General features: G+C 36.8%; 2 protein-coding genes across 4 annotated transcripts; both read right to left on the bottom strand.

Moving 5' to 3' along the window:
- Window positions 1–4,275: 4,275 nt before the first annotated feature.
- LOC116305865 (uncharacterized) lies at window positions 4,276–11,161 on the bottom strand. 3 transcript variants are annotated; one of them, XM_089027718.1, is made up of 4 exons: window positions 10,906–11,161; window positions 7,174–7,500; window positions 5,982–6,080; window positions 4,276–5,147 (listed from the first exon to the last, which is right to left on the bottom strand). In XM_089027718.1, exons 2-4 carry the CDS (start codon window positions 7,471–7,473, stop codon window positions 4,983–4,985), a joined length of 564 nt encoding a protein of 187 aa, XP_088883844.1. In that variant the 5' UTR covers window positions 7,474–7,500; window positions 10,906–11,161; the 3' UTR covers window positions 4,276–4,982. The 3 variants fall into 3 exon arrangements, with proteins under 3 accessions (XP_088883844.1, XP_088883843.1, XP_088883845.1); XM_089027717.1 differs by having other exon boundaries at window positions 7,174–7,495; window positions 10,906–11,159; XM_089027719.1 differs by lacking the exon at window positions 10,906–11,161 and adding an exon at window positions 10,328–10,474 and having other exon boundaries at window positions 7,174–7,495.
- A 5,252-nt stretch (window positions 11,162–16,413) lies between these two features.
- On the bottom strand, window positions 16,414–18,819 carry LOC116305860 (lactadherin). The gene is made up of 5 exons (XM_089027853.1): window positions 18,658–18,819; window positions 18,437–18,571; window positions 17,700–17,819; window positions 16,808–17,269; window positions 16,414–16,485 (listed from the first exon to the last, which is right to left on the bottom strand). The coding sequence occupies exons 1-4, from the start codon at window positions 18,725–18,727 to the stop codon at window positions 16,809–16,811; spliced, it is 786 nt and encodes a 261-aa protein (XP_088883979.1). The 5' UTR covers window positions 18,728–18,819; the 3' UTR covers window positions 16,414–16,485; window position 16,808.
- Window positions 18,820–18,895: the final 76 nt, after the last annotated feature.

Raw genomic sequence — 18,895 nt, forward strand, 5'->3', positions numbered from 1 at the left:
AGCCCCTGCGAGGTTAGAAATCTGCGAAACAAAGGCTCCTATGAATGCAAGGAAAGAAATGAATTCCAAAACAACGAAAGTTCTTGCACCATTTGATTGCCAGGAGTTGGCAAATCTATTCGGCTGTGGCCTCACTCCTCGGAGTCGTTGGATAATGCGAACGTTAGTAAACAAAAGTATGATGTTAGGCAGAAAGTTACCGACGATTGCTGACATGATAGATATTATTCTTGAAGGAGCGTGGTTGGAATCAAAAGAACATGTCAGTGTGTATCTATTGTTCCTGATATATACGATTTGAACTTTGAAAACTGATGCTGGTATGAGTGCTAGTAAACCAGCAGCAATCCATGTCCCTATAACAAGTCTCTTGACTACACGATCTGTTGGGACAACAAACGGACGAAATATCGCGAAGTATCTTTCTAGTCCAATCAGCAATAGGTTACTTAAGGTAGCCCGTCGGACAAATAGAGTCAAAAAAGTGCTTGTTTTACAGAGCCATTCGTTTACCGACAAAACTTGATAAGTATTTATGAAGGTGATTGGCAACCCGATGACACAGCTCAATAGGTATGACCAAGCAAGGCTTTGCACAAAAACGAAGGTCAGATTTCGACTGAAAGCTTTCTTGATCTGTTGGCGTCTTTTCTTTGCGATTTTTGTCATGAAAAACAGGATCATAGCACTCCCCAAAACGCCATAGAAACTCAAGATGACCACGATTATCAGCATAAACGTTCTTACGCGAACGTCAACCGGCGAAAAAAGATATTTTGGTGATGCTGTTAAATTGACCATAGAAAAGTTCATCTTACTTGCATTCATAGTTATACTTGACTATTTTACAAGTGCATGAACTCAGTCAGAACAGTAGTTTTGGGAACAAGAGTACTATTGCTCTATAACTCTATCTTCAGCGAATCGACAGGTCACATTCAGTAGCACTTCACGAGTACAGTAATTTAAGAACGATTGAACCAGACGAATTCATATTACGAAATTTATATTTCCAAATGGGACCGGCTTACCGGAAAATCAAAAAAAGATTTTTTTAGATAATTGAATTCATTTTACAGCTTTTTTACAGCTTTCCCCCCGCCTTTCAGTACATTAAGGCATTTTATTAACAACAAAAGAAATATGCGTTTTCATGTATTCTGGACCCAGTCTAATTGAGTTTAGCCAGATGATTTTCATTTCTTTACTTTAGATAAAATGAAAGTGTGTGTGCATTCTTTTAATACATTTCCTCTATGATGACCCAGCTTTCATATCACTTTCTTATAGGACCGTCATGAAATGATCTGATTGTTTTTTTAAAGTGTATATGACACGAAAACATTTCATCGTTAAAAATGTATAGTTTGTTAATAATAATAAATATATCGTAATGAAATTTGTTGCAAAAGCTTATTTCTTGAGATATGTGAGAAAATTAAGCCTAATTTGTGACGTCATTTTGTTGACACGTACTCTAGATTCGGTAGTAATGCACTAAATATAAATTGTAATTCGTATGAAATAACAACAAAGGGCATATTCTATTCAGCTCCATTTGATAGCTTACGTAGTACTCTTCAAATGTTGGGAAACTGAAAATCGTACTATCTGAAATTAATATTCTACATTCAAACATATTTCGTGCATTTCCAACTAAATATGGATACTTGTAAACAAAATGAGGTCACAACTTGTGCTAAATTTTCTTGAATTTCTAGAGAAATACGTTTTTGAAACAAATTTAAGCATGATATTCTTATCAATACCAATAACCTACACCTTTTTAACATTAATTGCTTTTCAGGTCATATGCATTTTAACATTTAAAACTAATAATCTATTTTCAAAGCGGTTCTTTTCGGTGAGACGTTAAAAGAAAATATATAGTCTTTAAACGAAAGTCGAGCTTTTACGTTAAGTCCGGGAACGCCTACGCCACCCTTTATTACACTTTTCAAAAATGTCCTAAATTAAAACCATTAAAGGAAAATTATGACGCTCATGAAAACGTCCAATTCAAAACATCCATTTCCCCTCTGAATCATGTACGAGGACATTAGCTGTATTTTATGATAGTGAAGTTTTATTAACGCTCGTACCTCAGCATCAAAAAAAAAAAAAAAAAAAAAAAAAAAAAAAAAAAATAATAATAATAATAATAATAATTAATTGATAAATAAAACAGCATAGACCACCAGAAAAAAAATAATTGTCCCAATGCGCTTAGAATTTTATGCCCAGTGGAGGACTTTATGGGCTTCATATTAAGACGCTGTATGTTAAACCGCCACCCAATGAGCTCAGTTGTTGAGAGCGTGGGTCTGTTCTGCAGGAGGTTGTGGCGGGTTCAAGCATCGGCCGAACCAGCACTCAGGGCCTTAAAATAACTGAAATAACTGCTACCTTTGTAATTACACCTGAAAATGGTTAGACCTTCAAGTCTTCTCGGACAAGGACTTAAAACCAAAGGTCCCTTGTGTCTTCTCTATATGACCCTGTATGTAAGACGGACGTAAGAGATCTACTGAAGACGCTGTTGACGACTATCTTCGATGCCCGTGCTAAACAATACAGGGCCCACTGTAGTTACCAAAGTAAAGCTCTTGTTGGTGTTCCTGCCCTTATAAATAAGCTGATAAATAAATGAATATAGGCAGGCGTGCAACTTCGAATCATGATTTGCTTGTTAGGAGAAAGAGCATACTATTTTACGTCCTTATACAAGAAGACTTGAAGACTTGAAGGATGCAAATGCAGCTGCCCCTTCTCCTCAGTAATTATTGTCCCTGAGAGTAATTAAGACCTTGAGTTTTGGTCCGGCCGGGACTTGAGCCACGACCTCCTGCACATTGACCGACGCTCTTGCCCACAAAGCTAACCGAGTGACGGCGAATTAAATTGAAAGAAAAATATGTTTCCTTCAAAATTAGTGAAAGCCCTCGCCACTCATCAATGCGACACTGGTTCGCGTCCCAAAAATAGCAGACAGACAGACAGACAGACAGACAGACAGACAGACAGACAGACAGACAGACAGACAGACAGACAGACAGACAGACAGACAGACAGACAGACAGACAGACAGACAGACAGACAGACAGACAGACAGACAGACAGACAGACAGACAGACAGACAGACAGACAGACAGACAGAACTTCTTGGTTCTTCTTGGTTCCCGCCAGAACTTCGAGGGTTTTTCGGTTCTGCTCCCTTCGTAAATATCAACTTCTTAATTGCAATGGAAGAAGAGCAACTCTGCGGACTGGGACTCCACTGTTAATTCCCATTGATTATTTTTTGTTCATTGATTCAAACTATATCGTGTTGGGCTGAGTTAATTGTAACATTAGAAAAAATCTGTTAACATTTGGTCGGAGCTACGATTTCAAGTACACGCCCCCTCATGTGAGCCCATACAAATTATGTCTCAAAAACACGGTTTTGGGATATTTTCTCAAAATAATGACTATCTAGGCAAAAAACAGAAGTGGATTCAGTTAATTCAACTATTCACGGACTGTATTATATGGTTTTAGATTAAATTCTATTGAAAAAAACCACCGTACTTTTTGAGTTGAATGTACGCTGTTGGATGTATTTTACAAGAGAAAATGCATGACATAACCGGGGTCAAGTTAGAAAATCGTCTCTCCTTGAAAAAAAACAGAACCTGTCAAAAAAAAAAACAGAAGGGGGTTTGAAAACCCCGGGCTTTCCTGAACATTTTGGTATATAATTCATAGGAATCATTGTTAAAATTTAGAGCCGTATCTTTGCTGATTTTATAAGCTCATACTATCTGTTGGCTATACATTCACCTCTTATGGTTTCTTAGGTTTCGGAGCCTCGAAAGCACGCTAACTAGTAGTTAGCAAAAAAAAAACAAAACAAAAAACAAAAAAAAAACAAAAAAAAAACAACAAAAAAACAAAACAAAACAAAACAAACAAACAAAAAAACAGAAGATTTACGGTTCATTTAGGATGTTTTGTCACGCAGTTTACTTGTGTTATATAACTTTACTTTTAAGAATAACCTTTTGCTTTGGAAAGAGAGAAAAAAGACCGAAAAGAGCAAATATTCCAAATGTATGGGCAATTTTTTCCAATGAAAAATATGTTTAAAAACAACGATAACGACAACAACAACAACAAACTATCAAGTTTATTCACACGAAATTTGCTAGATTACAAATAATATAGACTAATATGATAATAAGAATAATATATGTTGAGAGTGGATTCACAATGTAAAGCTCTTAGCACATGGAATTCTTCTTTTTTTTTTTTTTTTTTCCTTCTTGTTGCCAATTTCTTACTATCAATCACGTGACTTTTTTGGAGTTGACTGGGGGGCAACTAGCGGATGCTAAGTCAAAACATGTCAAAATAAGTCCTCAAACTACTGTATTTGACTATTTCCACGACATCAAACCAGAAAACAAGAGATCAAAACAACCTCAAGGATTCTACAAGCCATCAAAAAAGAGCTATTACCGGAAGTGACGTCTATTGATACTGAGCAACCTATTTGGATATTTGCTCCTGCATTATCGCGTTGAGTGCCGAAATTACTATGATCATTTAGTTAACAGTTCCTAAGACCTTCAAAAACGAACGAAAGCTTTGATATTTTTTTCCGTAAAAGATTTTCCGTATCCTGTGCAATCTTTGTTTTTGATGCTTATGGCCAATATCTATCTGTTTTTTTAAACTAAAATTTAGATCAAGCTTTGTTATTGTATATTCGCATATCTGTCGACCTTGAATCTGTATCTTGAGGTTTGTGTGCTACCTTCGGATTTTTGATTAGAAGGGTCTGGGTACAAGAACTTAGCTAACTCTAACTTTAATCAATATTCCTCTAGCACAGTAAGAAAATAGAGAAGACTGGGGTGAGCTACTCCCAGTCCTCTTTCTAAATCCTCTATCAGTCTTTTGCAGTCCTCTATTAGAGATGGCCTTAAAGGAGACTAATATTAGTTATATTTAGATTTAAGAACAAACCAAAATATTATATAGTACACAATGACACCGACTACCCAGATGACGCCACAAACGATAGATGCAATGCTCCATCTTTTGGCATTGTTGGAATAGTTTCGTGCTTGAGAAACATCTCCACGTAAAAGGGCCGAGTTAACCTGGGAACAGTGAAATGGTTTGTTATCAATAGAGGTCGCTTTTGGTGTCATGAGTGGATGATTGAGCATGAGGAGTAAAGTAGCTAGGGTTTGCCTGTAGTATCATTGTAGGCTAGTGATTTGATAGCAAGCATTACAATACTCTCTGGTTGATAGCACATGACGGGCAGTGTTTGCCTGTCATTGCAGACTGATATTGAGATTCACCTAGCTGCATGATTGATAGCAATGGCAAGCATTACTATACTCTCTTGCTGAAAGAACATGACGGGCAGTGTTTGCCTGTCATTGTAGGCTGGTAATAAGATTCATGAGATTTATTCTTATCAGCTGATCTATACCAATACTTAAGTGTTAGCTTTTCTTCCTTGGTTTTATTTCATTGTTAAATAGTACATATTTTAATCCGATTGTAGCATAGATATTGACATATTAAGTTTTACTTTCCTGCTATTACTCTGGATATAACTGTCATCAAGAGAAAATGAACTAAGAGAAGACCTAATCCCCGTGCCCCATCATGTGCACACTTTGATGCTATTTTTAGAATCATTGATGCTATTTTTAACACGTTACCATGCCCGGGCGATAATCATGCTTCCTTTAATGCCTCGTTTTAGGACACGAAAAGCGACAAAAATAACACAGGCTTTTGTTTACAGCAAGACTAGAAGCCGCCTACCCGGCCTCAAGAAATCAACCAATCAGGTCCTTCACTCAAAATATCTCAAAGCTAAAAATAGCATCAAACTGTGCACATGATGGTTACAAGGCTATATAGGGGGGATTCCTTCTCTTAGTTCATATTCTCTTGCTGTCATATATTCTGCTTACCTTAGAAGCATAAATGATTCCAATAATACCACAAATAGGACAGCAACAGAGGGTAGCGGTGACAGCAGTAGCCATGTTACTGCTAATCTGGATTGGAGGCTGAAAATGAAAGAAGACTTTTTCGTTACTCCGAATGAACCCCTTACGCGCAACCATCTTTATTGTTATGCAATTAATAATGCTGCCTTTATATAAACCAACTCAAGTTGAGAAAAAACTGATTTACAGTCAAACAAGTTCACGCGTTGACCCCTAGAGTCGATTAATGATTTGAATATTCGAATTTTGATTTCATTATTCGTTGAAATTTACAACGTTGAAAACGAAGATATGAAAATTCCAATCAACTTTAAATTCAATATACGACATTTTGATTGGTTAATTAATGCTAACACAGGAAGGCCAAGAAAACATGGCGGCCAGAAATAGTCTTGGCCGTGTTTATGTGCCGGGAAGGCCTTTATCTGATATTATTCGACAGGAAATTGTTCATCTCAGCAATAGCGGATTGTCCAATAAAGCAATTTCGCGACAACTGAAAATTTCTATTTGGGGAGTCCAGAAAATACTTCAACATTATCGACGACCTGGAACTGTGTTAATTTCGCTCAAGGCAGGAGCGTTCCCTACAAAATTACTGATGATATCCTCCAAGTAATTGAGGCATGGAAATTACAAAACCTAGTGTGTATGCTTATGAAATAAGAGAGCGACTTCTGCTGGAAGGTATCTGTAATTTATATGATTTACCTTCTTCATCACGAGTCGAATAATGAACTGAATTTTCATTTGAATATTGCAATATTGCATTATTCCGGTTCGTACGTATAAAAGGAATAATTGACTAATGATTTCATTAATCGAATCTAGGGGTCAACGCTTGAGCTTGTTTGACTGTAAAAAATAATTCAGTAATAATAGTAATAATAGTAATAATAATAATAATAATAATAATAATAATGTTAATGCCGATGGTGATGATGATGATGATGATGGTGATGGTGATGGTGATGATGTTGATGTTGATGTTGATGTTGATGTTGATGATGATGTTGATGTTGATGATGATGGTGATGATGGTGATGATGATGATGATGGTGATGATTATAATAATGATGATAATATAATGATGATGGTGATGATGATGTTGATAATAATAATACACAATTTTGGGATTGCCAAACCCACTTACAGCCATAGTGATCACAGCTTGTCCTTGATAACCTGGTTGCTGTTGTACTGAATACCCAGGCTGCTGCGCTGGGTAACCTGGCTGTGCCTGCATTGGGTAAACTTGTTGCTGTTGTACTGGGTAACCCGGCTGCTGCTGTGCTGAGTAACCTGGCTGTGCCTGGATTGGGTGACCTGGTTGCTGTTGCCAAGCAAGAGATTGTCCTGTTAAGGCTATTGGAGCCTGGGTTTGGTAATTCATGGGTGGTTGTGTCTGGGTTTCTGGAGGCTGATCACCTGGGGTTTCTTGTTTTTGGTCCATCGTGCTGATCAGTTGATCAATTCTAAACTTAAAAAATAAAAGATGTCAAAAATTTAAAATTTTACAGGGGAAGCAGGGATGCTGTAGCAGTGAGTGCGCTCGTCTCTCACCAATGCGAACTGGGTTTGATTCCTGGACTCAAAATTGTGAGTAGAATACATTCTTATTCAACTAGACAATTAAAAAATTCTTAGACCTCATCACTGTCATACTAATATCAAGCAGTTTACTGTAGTTTTCCAGGGCCCTAAATTCTGGAATTCTTCACCAAAAATTCATACAAACAAACATATCTCGGAGCAAGACTCCTTCATCTTTCAAAACAAAACAAAACAAAACAAAACAAAACAAAGCCAAGCCAAGCCAAGCCAAGCCAAGCCAAGCAGCCAAGCCAAGCCAAGCCAAGCCAAGCCAAGCCAAGCCAAGCCAAGCCAAGCCAAGCCAAGCCAAGCCAAGCCAAGCCAAGCCAAGCCAAGCCAAGCCAAGCCAAGCCAAGCCAAGCCAAGCCAAGCCAAGCCAAGCCAAGCCAAGCCAAGCCAAGCCAAGCCAAGCCAAGCCAAGCCAAGCCAAGCCAAGCCAAGCCAAGCCAAGCAGCCAAGCCAAGCCAAGCCAAGCCAAGCCAAGCCAAGCCAAGCCAAGCCAAGCCAAGCCAAGCCAAGCCAAGCCAAGCCAAGCCAAGCCAAGCCAAGCCAAGCCAAGCCAGCCAAGCCAAGCCAAGCCAAGCCAAGCCAAGCCAAGCCAAGCCAAGCCAAGCCAAGCCAAGCAGCCAAGCCAAGCCAAGCCAAGCCAAGCCCAAGCCAAGCCAAGCCAAGCCAAGCCCAAGCCAAGCCAAGCCAAGCCAAGCCAAGCCAAGCCAAGCCAAGCCAAGCCAAGCCAAGCCAAGCCAAGCCAAGCCAAGCCAAGCCAGCCAAGCCAAGCCAAGCCAAGCCAAGCCAAGCCAAGCCAGCCAAGCCAAGCCAAGCCAAGCCAAGCCAAGCCAAGCCAAGCCAAGCTTTTAATATTTCTATATCCTAAAAATACATTGAAACCATCCTATTCATTCGTTATTCCCATTTGTAATTCATATTTATTTATTCATATTTATATTGTTGTTCAATATGGGTATATTTAACAATAAATAACAAAATAAAAAATAACAAGTAAGGTTTCAAGATTATTTTCCCACGTGTTTTGAGGGTTTTTCTCCAGTTTTCTGTAAAAAAAAATCAGTTTCTAAATAAATTCGATGATAGAGTGAAGGCCAAATGTTTATTAAGTGTCACCCTCATAAAATACAAAAAGCATAATAATGCTTCCGGGCCTCACAGCGGCTGCGCAGGAGGCTATATAAAGTATTACCCAACGCAACTAAATTCTGAAGTTTGTATAATATTATAGTTGTCTAGATATGGACCTTTAATACACAGTGGGCAAACAAAACCCTTTATTTTACCTACGTGAATTTTTTTTAAGGACTTAGATGCAAGGCTACGTGGTGGTAGAATCTATTGTTCAAATCAACAAGGCGGCTGCTTGAAACGGTCCATTTGTTACAAACATTCTAACATTTAGGCCCCGTCCACACGTATCCGGAAATTTGTGTATCCGCAAATTTTTTTTGCGGATACGGGTTGCGTCCACACGTGTTCGGAAATTTTTGTATCTGTATCCGGAAATTATCGAAAACGGTCTCCAGAGTGGAAATTTTCGAATACGCTCCGAATACGGATACGTGTGGACGGTCGTATCCGCAAATTTTCGAATACGATGACGTAAACACGATTTGCGTATGCTCAATAAGAAAAACTATCCGTCAAAGGGACTAGTCACTAGCATGCATCAGGGCGGATCAAGAAACTGTTCCGGATACGTGTGGAGAGTGAAAAAAATTCGAAAACGATTCGAATACGTTGTGTGTGGACGCGAGCATTTTCGTATCCGCAAAAAAAGACTACTATTATAGAGGCTCTGGGTAGGGTAGTTTTAGTCTGGCACACCTAGCCGCATTGAAACGGCTACAACTTCGTCTTGAATGACTCGATCTGCATAATATGCATTGAAGGGTTTTAAGGCAGTCAAATAAAAATAAGTACGCTCACAACTAACAGTACGAGACAGCACACGACAAGGAATAACACGGAAGTGAAGCGTGAATAATCAACAAGCAGCCGTGAGCGAAAATAGTTGTGAGCGTACTTATTTTTATTTGACTGCCTTAAAACCCTTCAATGCATATGAAATTAAAGGAGAATATTTGTAAGAGATACATCTTTTAGTGACTTGCTTCATTTAGGAAAAAATCGTTCGACGATTTCTTGAATGCCCCTTTCATCGATATTTTCTATCGCTTTTGACAACAAATGGGGTCATTTAGCTTCATATCGAAAAATCCATAACGTTAGAAAGAAAGTCACAATTTGAATCACACTCAATAAGGACAGTTTCTATATCCGTACCTATATTCCAGCTACTAAGAATATTAAATCAAAGCGTCAAAGGTGCCAGACTATACTTGACTATGATTCCGTTAAAATACAGTATCAACAAACAACTAGTATTACATATTACCACAGGAAACAGGAAACAAATTACGCAAATGGTTGTTCCACTACCTGTCGCCTAATTCATTTCATAAACTGAGGTTACAACTAGTTAAGAGCAATACAACGATGGAAAATGTATATGTAAATGTCTGAAACGCGTTGCATTTTGACCTTCGCTTCAGATCCATCCCGTATTATTCAACTTCTAGCTCACTCGTTCACGAGAATTTTCGTTTACAAAATGCCCATAAATTTCAAAATATCGATTAACAAAAGAAATTATAAAGATTCAAGCAACTCTGAGAGGAATCCTGAACAAGTATAAGTCTTACCGTTAATATGAAGCTTTAGAGACTTTTCTTCCTCCATGAACTAAGCAAAACGTAATTCGATCTTTTTTTAGGGATAGCGCTTGAAGAATGCCGTCTACCATATGAATACCTATGCTAAGATCCGGAATGAAGGTTGAAAGACTCTTGGAATTTGGATACTTTTATGATTTTAGTGATTTTCTCATAACTTTTATATCCATAATAATTTTCATTGTACATTAGTCGCTCTGTCACTATCTTTTAAAATGTGTTATAGAAATACTACGCACTTCATTTCCAAGCTAAACTACACCAAAATAAGATGCATGCCTTCGACGTTAAAATTATTATATAAAGTAAATAAAGGGTACATAGAAGTTTATCCATGCACGGCTTTCATTTTGCTTTTAAGATGATAACGACGTATAATTTTAGTAAACGAATATTCTGACCTTGAGATCAACTTCTAGCTGTCTCGTTGAATAAGAATTTTATTTTAGGTGTACTTTGATTTTAAAGAAATATACGGATAGACATAATAAATAATGAAGAGTAAAGCAATTCTGAAGGAAGTTCCAAGCAATATTCCCGTTCCTTACCGTTTTAAATGAAGGATTTAGATTTGGCAGAAGTTCAACCACTCGCCACTAAAACTTCGCTTGTAACTTTGTTTACAAAGAAAGACCACAACTACGTAGGTACCATTACGTAGGCTAAAACTCAGACTAAAATCGATGGAACTTGGACTTGGACTTCAGGATGGATATTTTTGAGGATTTTCATTTTAGCGGAGCATCCGCGCGGTACTTACATACGTCCGTACGTCCGTGTGCAAACCACAGGGATCCGAGTTAATTCCAAAAAACAACTACTCGCAAATACACAGAAAACATCGCTTTGGGACAAATATAAGGCCAAGAACAACAGAAATAATCATTTTTTTTAGTCAAACATGATCAAGACGTAATCTTCAATAATTCCTTTTTATTTTTATTTTCTAAAATGGTTTATTCTTAGGGGTTATATGCACTTTAAGGACTTAACCCCACCCACGTGCTATAAGAGACTACCGGGAGGGATGTGAGTAACATTTGGTCGATAACCAAGGACATTATAACCCGGTCGCTATTGAGTTTTGCCTCACTGATGCCTATAAATACACCTCTTTACTATGTCTGGCTACCAGCCAACACTTTGATCCTTGAACCTTGTTTTTTAAGTGTTTGCAAGTTTAGCACATACACTGAAAATAGGCGCTTCTGGAAAAGAAAAGAATAGTTTATATCTGAAGTGAATAAAAAAAATGGATTAATAACAACAAAAGGAAATACATGAATATTGAGGATCAATATATACAGTATATTGTTAAAAGAAATGCGTAAGGAATATGATTATGGACGTATCACTGATGTACATGATGGTATGTAGTTTGCGGCTTCTAGTGCGTTATCTCCCGTTCAAAATAAAGTTTGAGCTGCTTGACTGTCAAACCTCCAAAGTTCTTTTTTGAATTCATTTGTCCAACATATCGACAACGGAATTAGCGTTTTCTCTCGTCTTCTTTTCCGCTGCCTTTGTAGCCTGGATTTCAAAGTGCTTGATGCAATTCTTGCACGAACTTCAAAGTTTATCAATGTTAAACCGCAAACAAACCTTTTGCGTAAAACGATTTTACTCTGGAACAGGGTCAGGGTTGTTGCTCATCGTATTATGATGAAAATAATTTTATTAACATTTAAAGCACTCCATGATCTTTCACCCTGTATACATACAAGAACTCATCACTCTACACAAACCTTCAAGAAAACTTCGTTCATCGTCTCATTTGCTTCTGTCTTCCAAGTCTTCCAATGTCAAATTATTTGGTCTACGTTCTTTCTGTGTCGCTGCTCCTCAACTTTGGAACTCTTTACCGTGTTCACTTATTCACTTAGAGATATTTCTAATTTATCTCCAGTTTAAAACTAATCTTAAAACTCATTTATTTGAAATAGATTTTGCTTTGTAATTTAACTTAGAGCTAAGAACAGACTTGTATGAGCGCTTTACAAGATTTTCTATTATTATTATTATTATTATTATTATTATTATTATTATTATCATTATTATGGCAAGTTTTATTTGTCTGTATATGTCATGTTTACATTGACCAGCGGACTAAGACTAGGCTGGTTAAGTTCATCATATTTTTCAATCCTTTCTTCAGCTTATGCATATTCATAGAACTTCTTGACTATATTAACGTTTTGGCTTAAAATCCATTTCTGACATCGTTCTATAAGAAAGTTCACTTCCCTGTCTGTATTTGTAATTGTTCTTAGGTCTTTTCTTAGCTGTTCGTGATGTCCTGCGAGAAAGTCAAACACTATGTTAATCTGATTTACACTTGAGCTTTTGCACTCTCTTTTGATGCCTGCACGTAGTTCCGTGTATTTTTCTTGTTTTTCAACAGTTCTCTCCGCACTCTTACCAACTTGACAAACTGTGCCTTCAAGTAGTGTCCAAGCATTAGTTTCTTTATCTTCTACAACTATGTCGGGTTTATTGGCACTGTTTTCTGGAGCTTATTATTATTATTATCATTATTATTATTATTATTATTATTCAATTATTATTATTGTTGTTATTATTATTATCATTATTATTATTATTATTATTATTATTATTATCATTATTATTATTATTATTATTATCATTATTATTATTATTATTATTATATCTTGTAAAAAGGGAGGATTTGTTGCACAAAGACATGACAATGTCCGTGATCTACTTGCCATACTTTTAAACAAGGTTTGCAACAACGTTCAAAAGGAGCCACAGCTTATCCCATTGGATGGCGAACAATTGGGAACTTTTACGCCCTTAGTTTTTGGTACAAATGGAGGGATGGGGGCAGAATGCCAGATTTTTCTAAAGCACCTTACTGAGAAATGAACCAAGAAGACAGGGGACACATATGCAAGTACTATAACATGGATTAGAACTCGATTATCTTTTGAAATAATTAAGTCAGTACACATGTGTGTCAGGGGGACAAGAACCCCTTTTTTTAAGGACAATGAATTCTTGAATGACTTTAATCTTAACGCCAATGTAGCGGAAATTTAGAAATATTTAGATTTTAATAATAAATGTATAGTTTTAATATAGTATTATAACAGTGTGAAGAGCTGGACTCGTGTTTTGAGCTATTAATTTATTTTACAAATATGTTTTCATAGATAAATAAGTAAATATTATATAGATTTGGTATTTTATATTCATAATCTCTCCTTTTTTGTTTTATAATTATAGCAATATTCTTATCACGTCTCATATTATAATGAATTATTATGCAAAGAAGAGAGTATGTGGACCGCGTGGCACTAATGAAATAGTAGAAGATAATATAGGTAAGTTGTAGTGCTTGGGAACGAGATTATTCCGGGCGAAAGCTTTCGCCCGGAATAACCTCGTTCCCAGGCACTACAACTTACCTATATTATCTTCTAATGAATTATTAGTTAATTATTATTGTCAATAAAGTTATTTATTATTATATCATTATCATTATGATTATTATGATTATTGATCATTATTGATAAGTAAGCATTTTGAGATTAATAAAATAAGAAACGATACAGACAGTAATTCACGACATTATTATTATTATTATGGCGAACTTTATTGATAAAATCTCACTAAACGTATCAACGTCATTGCGGGCTTGGCCTAGGCAATGTGGACTAAGTATACTATATAGTATTTACATTATTATAAAAGTAATAAATAAAAATAAAAAATTTGCAATAATCTAGTAATAAACTGGGTATGATACAAAACAGAAAAAAAAAAGCTAAAATATACTAAAAGTTATCAATTGAGTATATAGTACATGAAGCTAAGATCGACTTTGAGTTCTTCAAAACTAAAATAAGTCTCTCTTAGAACTACAAACACACGAAACGTTTAACAATTTCACAATTCTGTGAAATAATCCCTTTCTGAGAGTGTTCTATGGTTAGGCTAGCTACTTGCTGTCCAAATGACAAGTTCAGTTCTTTACTTAAATTTTCGTAGTGAGCGCCTAAGAAGTCAAAAACTACAGTTGCTTGTCTAATGTCTTTATTCCTAGTTTCAGGTCCACGTACTTATTTTGCTTGTATTGGGTCTTTTCTGTGATTGTTTCTGGAGTGCATACGGTTCCTTCTACCAAAATCCATTCCTTGTTTTTCTTGTCATGCACACTAATATCAGGTCTGTTTGCTCCGTCTTTAGGGGCTTTCTCTATTTGCCATGGGATGTCCCATAGAATCTTATTATCATTATTGCTATTATTATTATTATTATTATTATTATTATATTATTATTATTACTATTATCATTATTCATTATTTATTTATTTTTACTTTTTATCTCCTTATTTCTTATTTCCCTTCACTGCTTCTAATTAAATTGAATATGGTTAGCTATATTCATAATGATTTTATGACAGTTGTCAATTTAAGTCTTGAAGAATCACCAAGCTATCATTGCCTAAGCAAACGAGTACATTCCTAAGCTTTATATTTGTATCAGGTCTGTTTGCTTCGTCTTTTGGGGCTTTCTCTATGTGCCATGGGATGTCCCATAGAATCTTATTATATCAGTTAAGACAATGTTAAGACAAATAACTGAGTCTGTTAAAATTAGCAGAGAAGAACAAGATAAAGTAATAAATAACAAAACAGAATGGAACTTTATGAAGATCCCTAGAACAGTTATGATGTAAATTTTCTTTTTACAGCGCGCGCAAGTTTACTGCGCTCGCTCTCGTTCATCACGAGTATAAACAGTATATCGCATGCAACGTAATCATTCAGTTAGATTCAGGTTAAAAAGGTCCTAATAAACGGACGAAACTCAGTAGTCCCTAAACTACAATTGTGTTGTTGTTAGTGCGTGGGGGATTATAAAAATCACCAGAGGGTGAGTATAGATATTTATTTATTTATTATTATTATTTTATTTCCCTTCACTGGTTCTAATTAAATTGAATATGATTTTATGACAGTTGTCAATCTAAGTCTTAAAGAATCACCAAGCTATCATTGCCTAAGCAAACGAGTACACTCCTAAGCTTTATTTGGATGATGAATATTTGTATCTTTAAATTGCACGAGTCAAGTTTTTTTTTTTTTTTTTTTTTTGGTTCTGTGACTTAGATCATGTTTTGCAATTAAATATGGATCTTACAAATATTCAATGTTTTTACTATCATTTTTATTATTTATTATTAAACATTGGTAAATATTTGTGTGTAGATCTAAAAATGACATGCACATAACTAGACTAAAGATAAGATAGAAAAGTAATACAAATTCCTGTTACAGATTATAAGGTACATCAAGGTGATCTCGTTTTGACAGCCCATCAAAAACAAGCCAGTCGGAGAAAAAACTCTGAATCTTTGCTTTCCTATCTGTCTAAATTAATTCTAATTATACTTGAAACGACTACCTCTGGGTCAAATGGTGCGTTGTGGTCGTTTAAATTCTTTGATGAAATTATAGTGGAAATAATACTGCTTTGTTCGACGATAAACAACTGAAACCAGGACAGCCTGACCACCACTACTACAACGAATTATTTTGAGCGCGCGTTCCCCCGAGATCACCTGGTTCGTATTCTGTACAAATTTAAGAGATAAAACAAAGATGGCTATCGGGTCGTGACAATGCTTGTTGCCTCTTTTGTATCTGATTTGCATGCATCCATAATAACTGCTATTTGTTCGATTCTTGTGGACATTGCCTCTTAATTGGAAAATAAACTGGTTAGAGGGTTATAGCATGTATCTAGTTTTGCATATAGTATAGGATTGGAAATGCGGATGATCGATGAATATCAGGTCTCGTTTATATCCTAGTTCATTGCTCGTTTCCCCACCTTTTTTGCCTGGCTTTCTAACTTTAAAATGACTTGTTACTGGAGTTTATTCAGCAAACATTGCATGGCGCAGTAGACATAGTGTGAAGTCAACGTAGCATGCAAAGTATGTTAGGGCAATATATCTATAGTCTTTCTTTCTTTCTTCCTTCCTTCATTTCTTTCTTTCTTTCTTTCTTTCTTTCTCTCTTTCTCTCTCTCTCTTTCTCTCTCTCTCTCACTCTCTTTTTGAATACGACCGTACGACCGTACGACCGTTGTACTTGATGCTAAAAAAGAGTTTCGTTGCATTGTGGGAAAAAAAATAAAAAAAGAAGGTGTTAATTAATTTGTTATTTGTTGTATATGTTGTTGTTGCTGTGCTGTGCTGTGCTGTGCTGTGCTGTGCTGTGCTGTGCTGTGCTGTGCTGTGCTGTGCTGTGTTGTGCTGTGCTGTGCTGTGCTGTGCTGTGCTGTGCTGTGCTGTGCTGTGCTGTGCTGTGCTGTGCTGTGCTGTGCTGTGCTGTGCTGTGCTGTGCTGTGCTGTGCTGTGCTGTGCTGTGCTGTGCTGTGCTCTGCTGTGCCGAGTTGGTCAGTTCATTGGATTCATACCTCATCTACAACCGTACAGTTCCATCCTCATCGCGATATGCTTGTGCATGGTTTTTGGTCGCACCCTGATGTACCTCGATACAATGGGAGGAATAAAGGCATGCTTGACAATGGTGCTGTGGTCCACGTTTCCTGCAAAAATCTTGCCCGCTTCATAGTCAAAGAAGTGCTGTCCATCAAAGCTATATTGAATACTATAGCTCTTCACCCATTCATAGATGTCTTTATTACCTTGAGTAGCAATGTGTGTAACCTTGGTGACATGACCCAGATCGACTTGCAGCCATTCACTTATGTTGTTTGTCTTCGGTGCCCAGGCCCCTCGTTTGTGTGTTTCTTTCATAGCGTCTAGTCTCGCTCGTGCTGGATAATAGTACTTATTGTAGATTGACGACGCAGTGATGCTCGAGTCAGGTATGGCTCCACTTTTCATTCCCAAGGGATTGCTTGTTGTACACGATGCTGATCGATAAGAAAATAAAAGTAAAGGTGGATATGACAAATCAATGCATTCCTTTGTCTTTCTTTCAATGATATCCATATAGTATCGTAGAATGATTCGTTTGCCGGTATTTGTGCGATCATAAGGAGTCTGTAAAGAGCTATCATCTAGTGAGTTTTAATTTCATCCTGATCATGCATTTCCGGTGGCGAAACTTTTGCTCCAAAACCTCGCGCGCAGGCGTCTATTAAATCCTGATTATCTCAAAAACAAGCTTGGAATATTCAATATTCTTTTCGAATTTGGTGTCAGCATTAAATTTCACTATAGGAAATTGTAGTTTAAAACAAAGTTTATTTTTTCCCCAAAGAGTAGCCAGTCACCTTAATGCAGCGTGATTGTATGAAAGCGAAGAAATTTATTAAAAACTATATCACGAAGTATTCTCACCGTTGTATCTACTGCAATGATCACAGGTCAGTTTGCAGAAATAGGCACTCCAGGAGCTGTTGCACTTGTTCTTGGTCTTTATGATGTTGCAGCTTCGTTGCGAAAGGATGTCATCACAATCTGGAAGTTTGAAAGTGGAAAATATTCAAAAAGCATTATAAAATAACTGTTATGAATCTCGCGTTCTGATTGGTTGGATGCGCGTACTTTATGAGAGCACACAGCACGCGCGCGCACTTTCAATTTCGTCATTCCTGTAATTTGTATTTCATAAAAGAAATAAGAAACTTGCTTGCTGTGCTGTGTGGAGTTATGAAGCACTTGGGGATTGGGAGAACACTATAGAAGTGTCGAGAAGCACTCCGCTACGCGTCGTGCTTCTCCTAACACTTCTCTCGTGTTCTGCCAACCCTCGCGTGCTTTATGACTGCACACAGCACGCGCGCGTGTTTTCTATTTCTTCTAGACAAGTAGCGAAGGCTTACATTTTTGAAGATTACCACTACCACTACCACTACCACTACCACTACCACTACCACTACCACTACCACTACCACTACCACTACCACTACCACTACCACTACCACTACCACTACCACTACCACTACCACTACCACTACCACTACCACTACCACTACCACTACCACTACCTTCTTTTAAGTTCCTTCCAGCACAGTTTAAATATTATCTTTAAATTTAATTTAGACAATTTTGAAATATGACAGTAAAATGCTCACGGCACTTGATGTAGCAGAGCATGTTTTGTATAAAGGAGAACTTGCAGTAGCCGTTTTTCTTGATGTACAGACAACTAGCGTTGCTCAATAGGTCTTTGACCGCAGCAACACGCTTTTCAAGAGCAGCATCATTATCTTTAAAAAGAAAGGAGAGAAAAAATAAATTAAATTAAAAAAAAGAGAAAACTTCCTTGCGTGAATCTATCGTATTTTACGTTTACCAGCTGGCATCTGAAGAAGGCTTAATTTTACTTGAAATATAAACAGAAATATTGCAAGAAAGTACTTCATCCTATTTTTCCTTGTCTTCGCGCGTACACTTAACTTTCTTCTTCAACGGCAAAGATTTACTGCGGATTCACTGCGGAAAATGAGGATCAATAATAAAGACAAAGTAAAAGGGGAAAAATTAACTGAATAAATTTGACATTTTAGGGAGTTTCAATTGTCTAATATAAA

The sequence above is a fragment of the Actinia tenebrosa genome, unplaced genomic scaffold (assembly GCF_029948245.1).
Source record: "Actinia tenebrosa isolate PJP-AT-01 unplaced genomic scaffold, QUT_ActTen_1.0 PGA_scaffold11__36_contigs__length_13525064, whole genome shotgun sequence".
NCBI lineage: Eukaryota > Metazoa > Cnidaria > Anthozoa > Actiniaria > Actiniidae > Actinia > Actinia tenebrosa.

Coding starts and splice junctions, on each gene's coding strand:
- LOC116305865 (XM_089027718.1), bottom strand. CDS start 7,473: ATGGACCAAAAACAAGAAACCCCAGGTGATCAGCCTCCAGAAACCCAG. Junction 6,081..7,173: donor AAGCTGTGATCACTATGGCT/GTAAGTGGGTTT, acceptor TTTCATTTTCAG/CCTCCAATCCAGATTAGCAG. Junction 5,148..5,981: donor GAATCATTTATGCTTCTAAG/GTAAGCAGAATA, acceptor CACTGTTCCCAG/GTTAACTCGGCCCTTTTACG.
- LOC116305860 (XM_089027853.1), bottom strand. CDS start 18,727: ATGAAGTACTTTCTTGCAATATTTCTGTTTATATTTCAAGTAAAATTA. Junction 18,572..18,657: donor CCTTCTTCAGATGCCAGCTG/GTAAACGTAAAA, acceptor TTCTTTTTAAAG/ATAATGATGCTGCTCTTGAA. Junction 17,820..18,436: donor GCTCTGCTACATCAAGTGCC/GTGAGCATTTTA, acceptor TCAAACTTCCAG/ATTGTGATGACATCCTTTCG.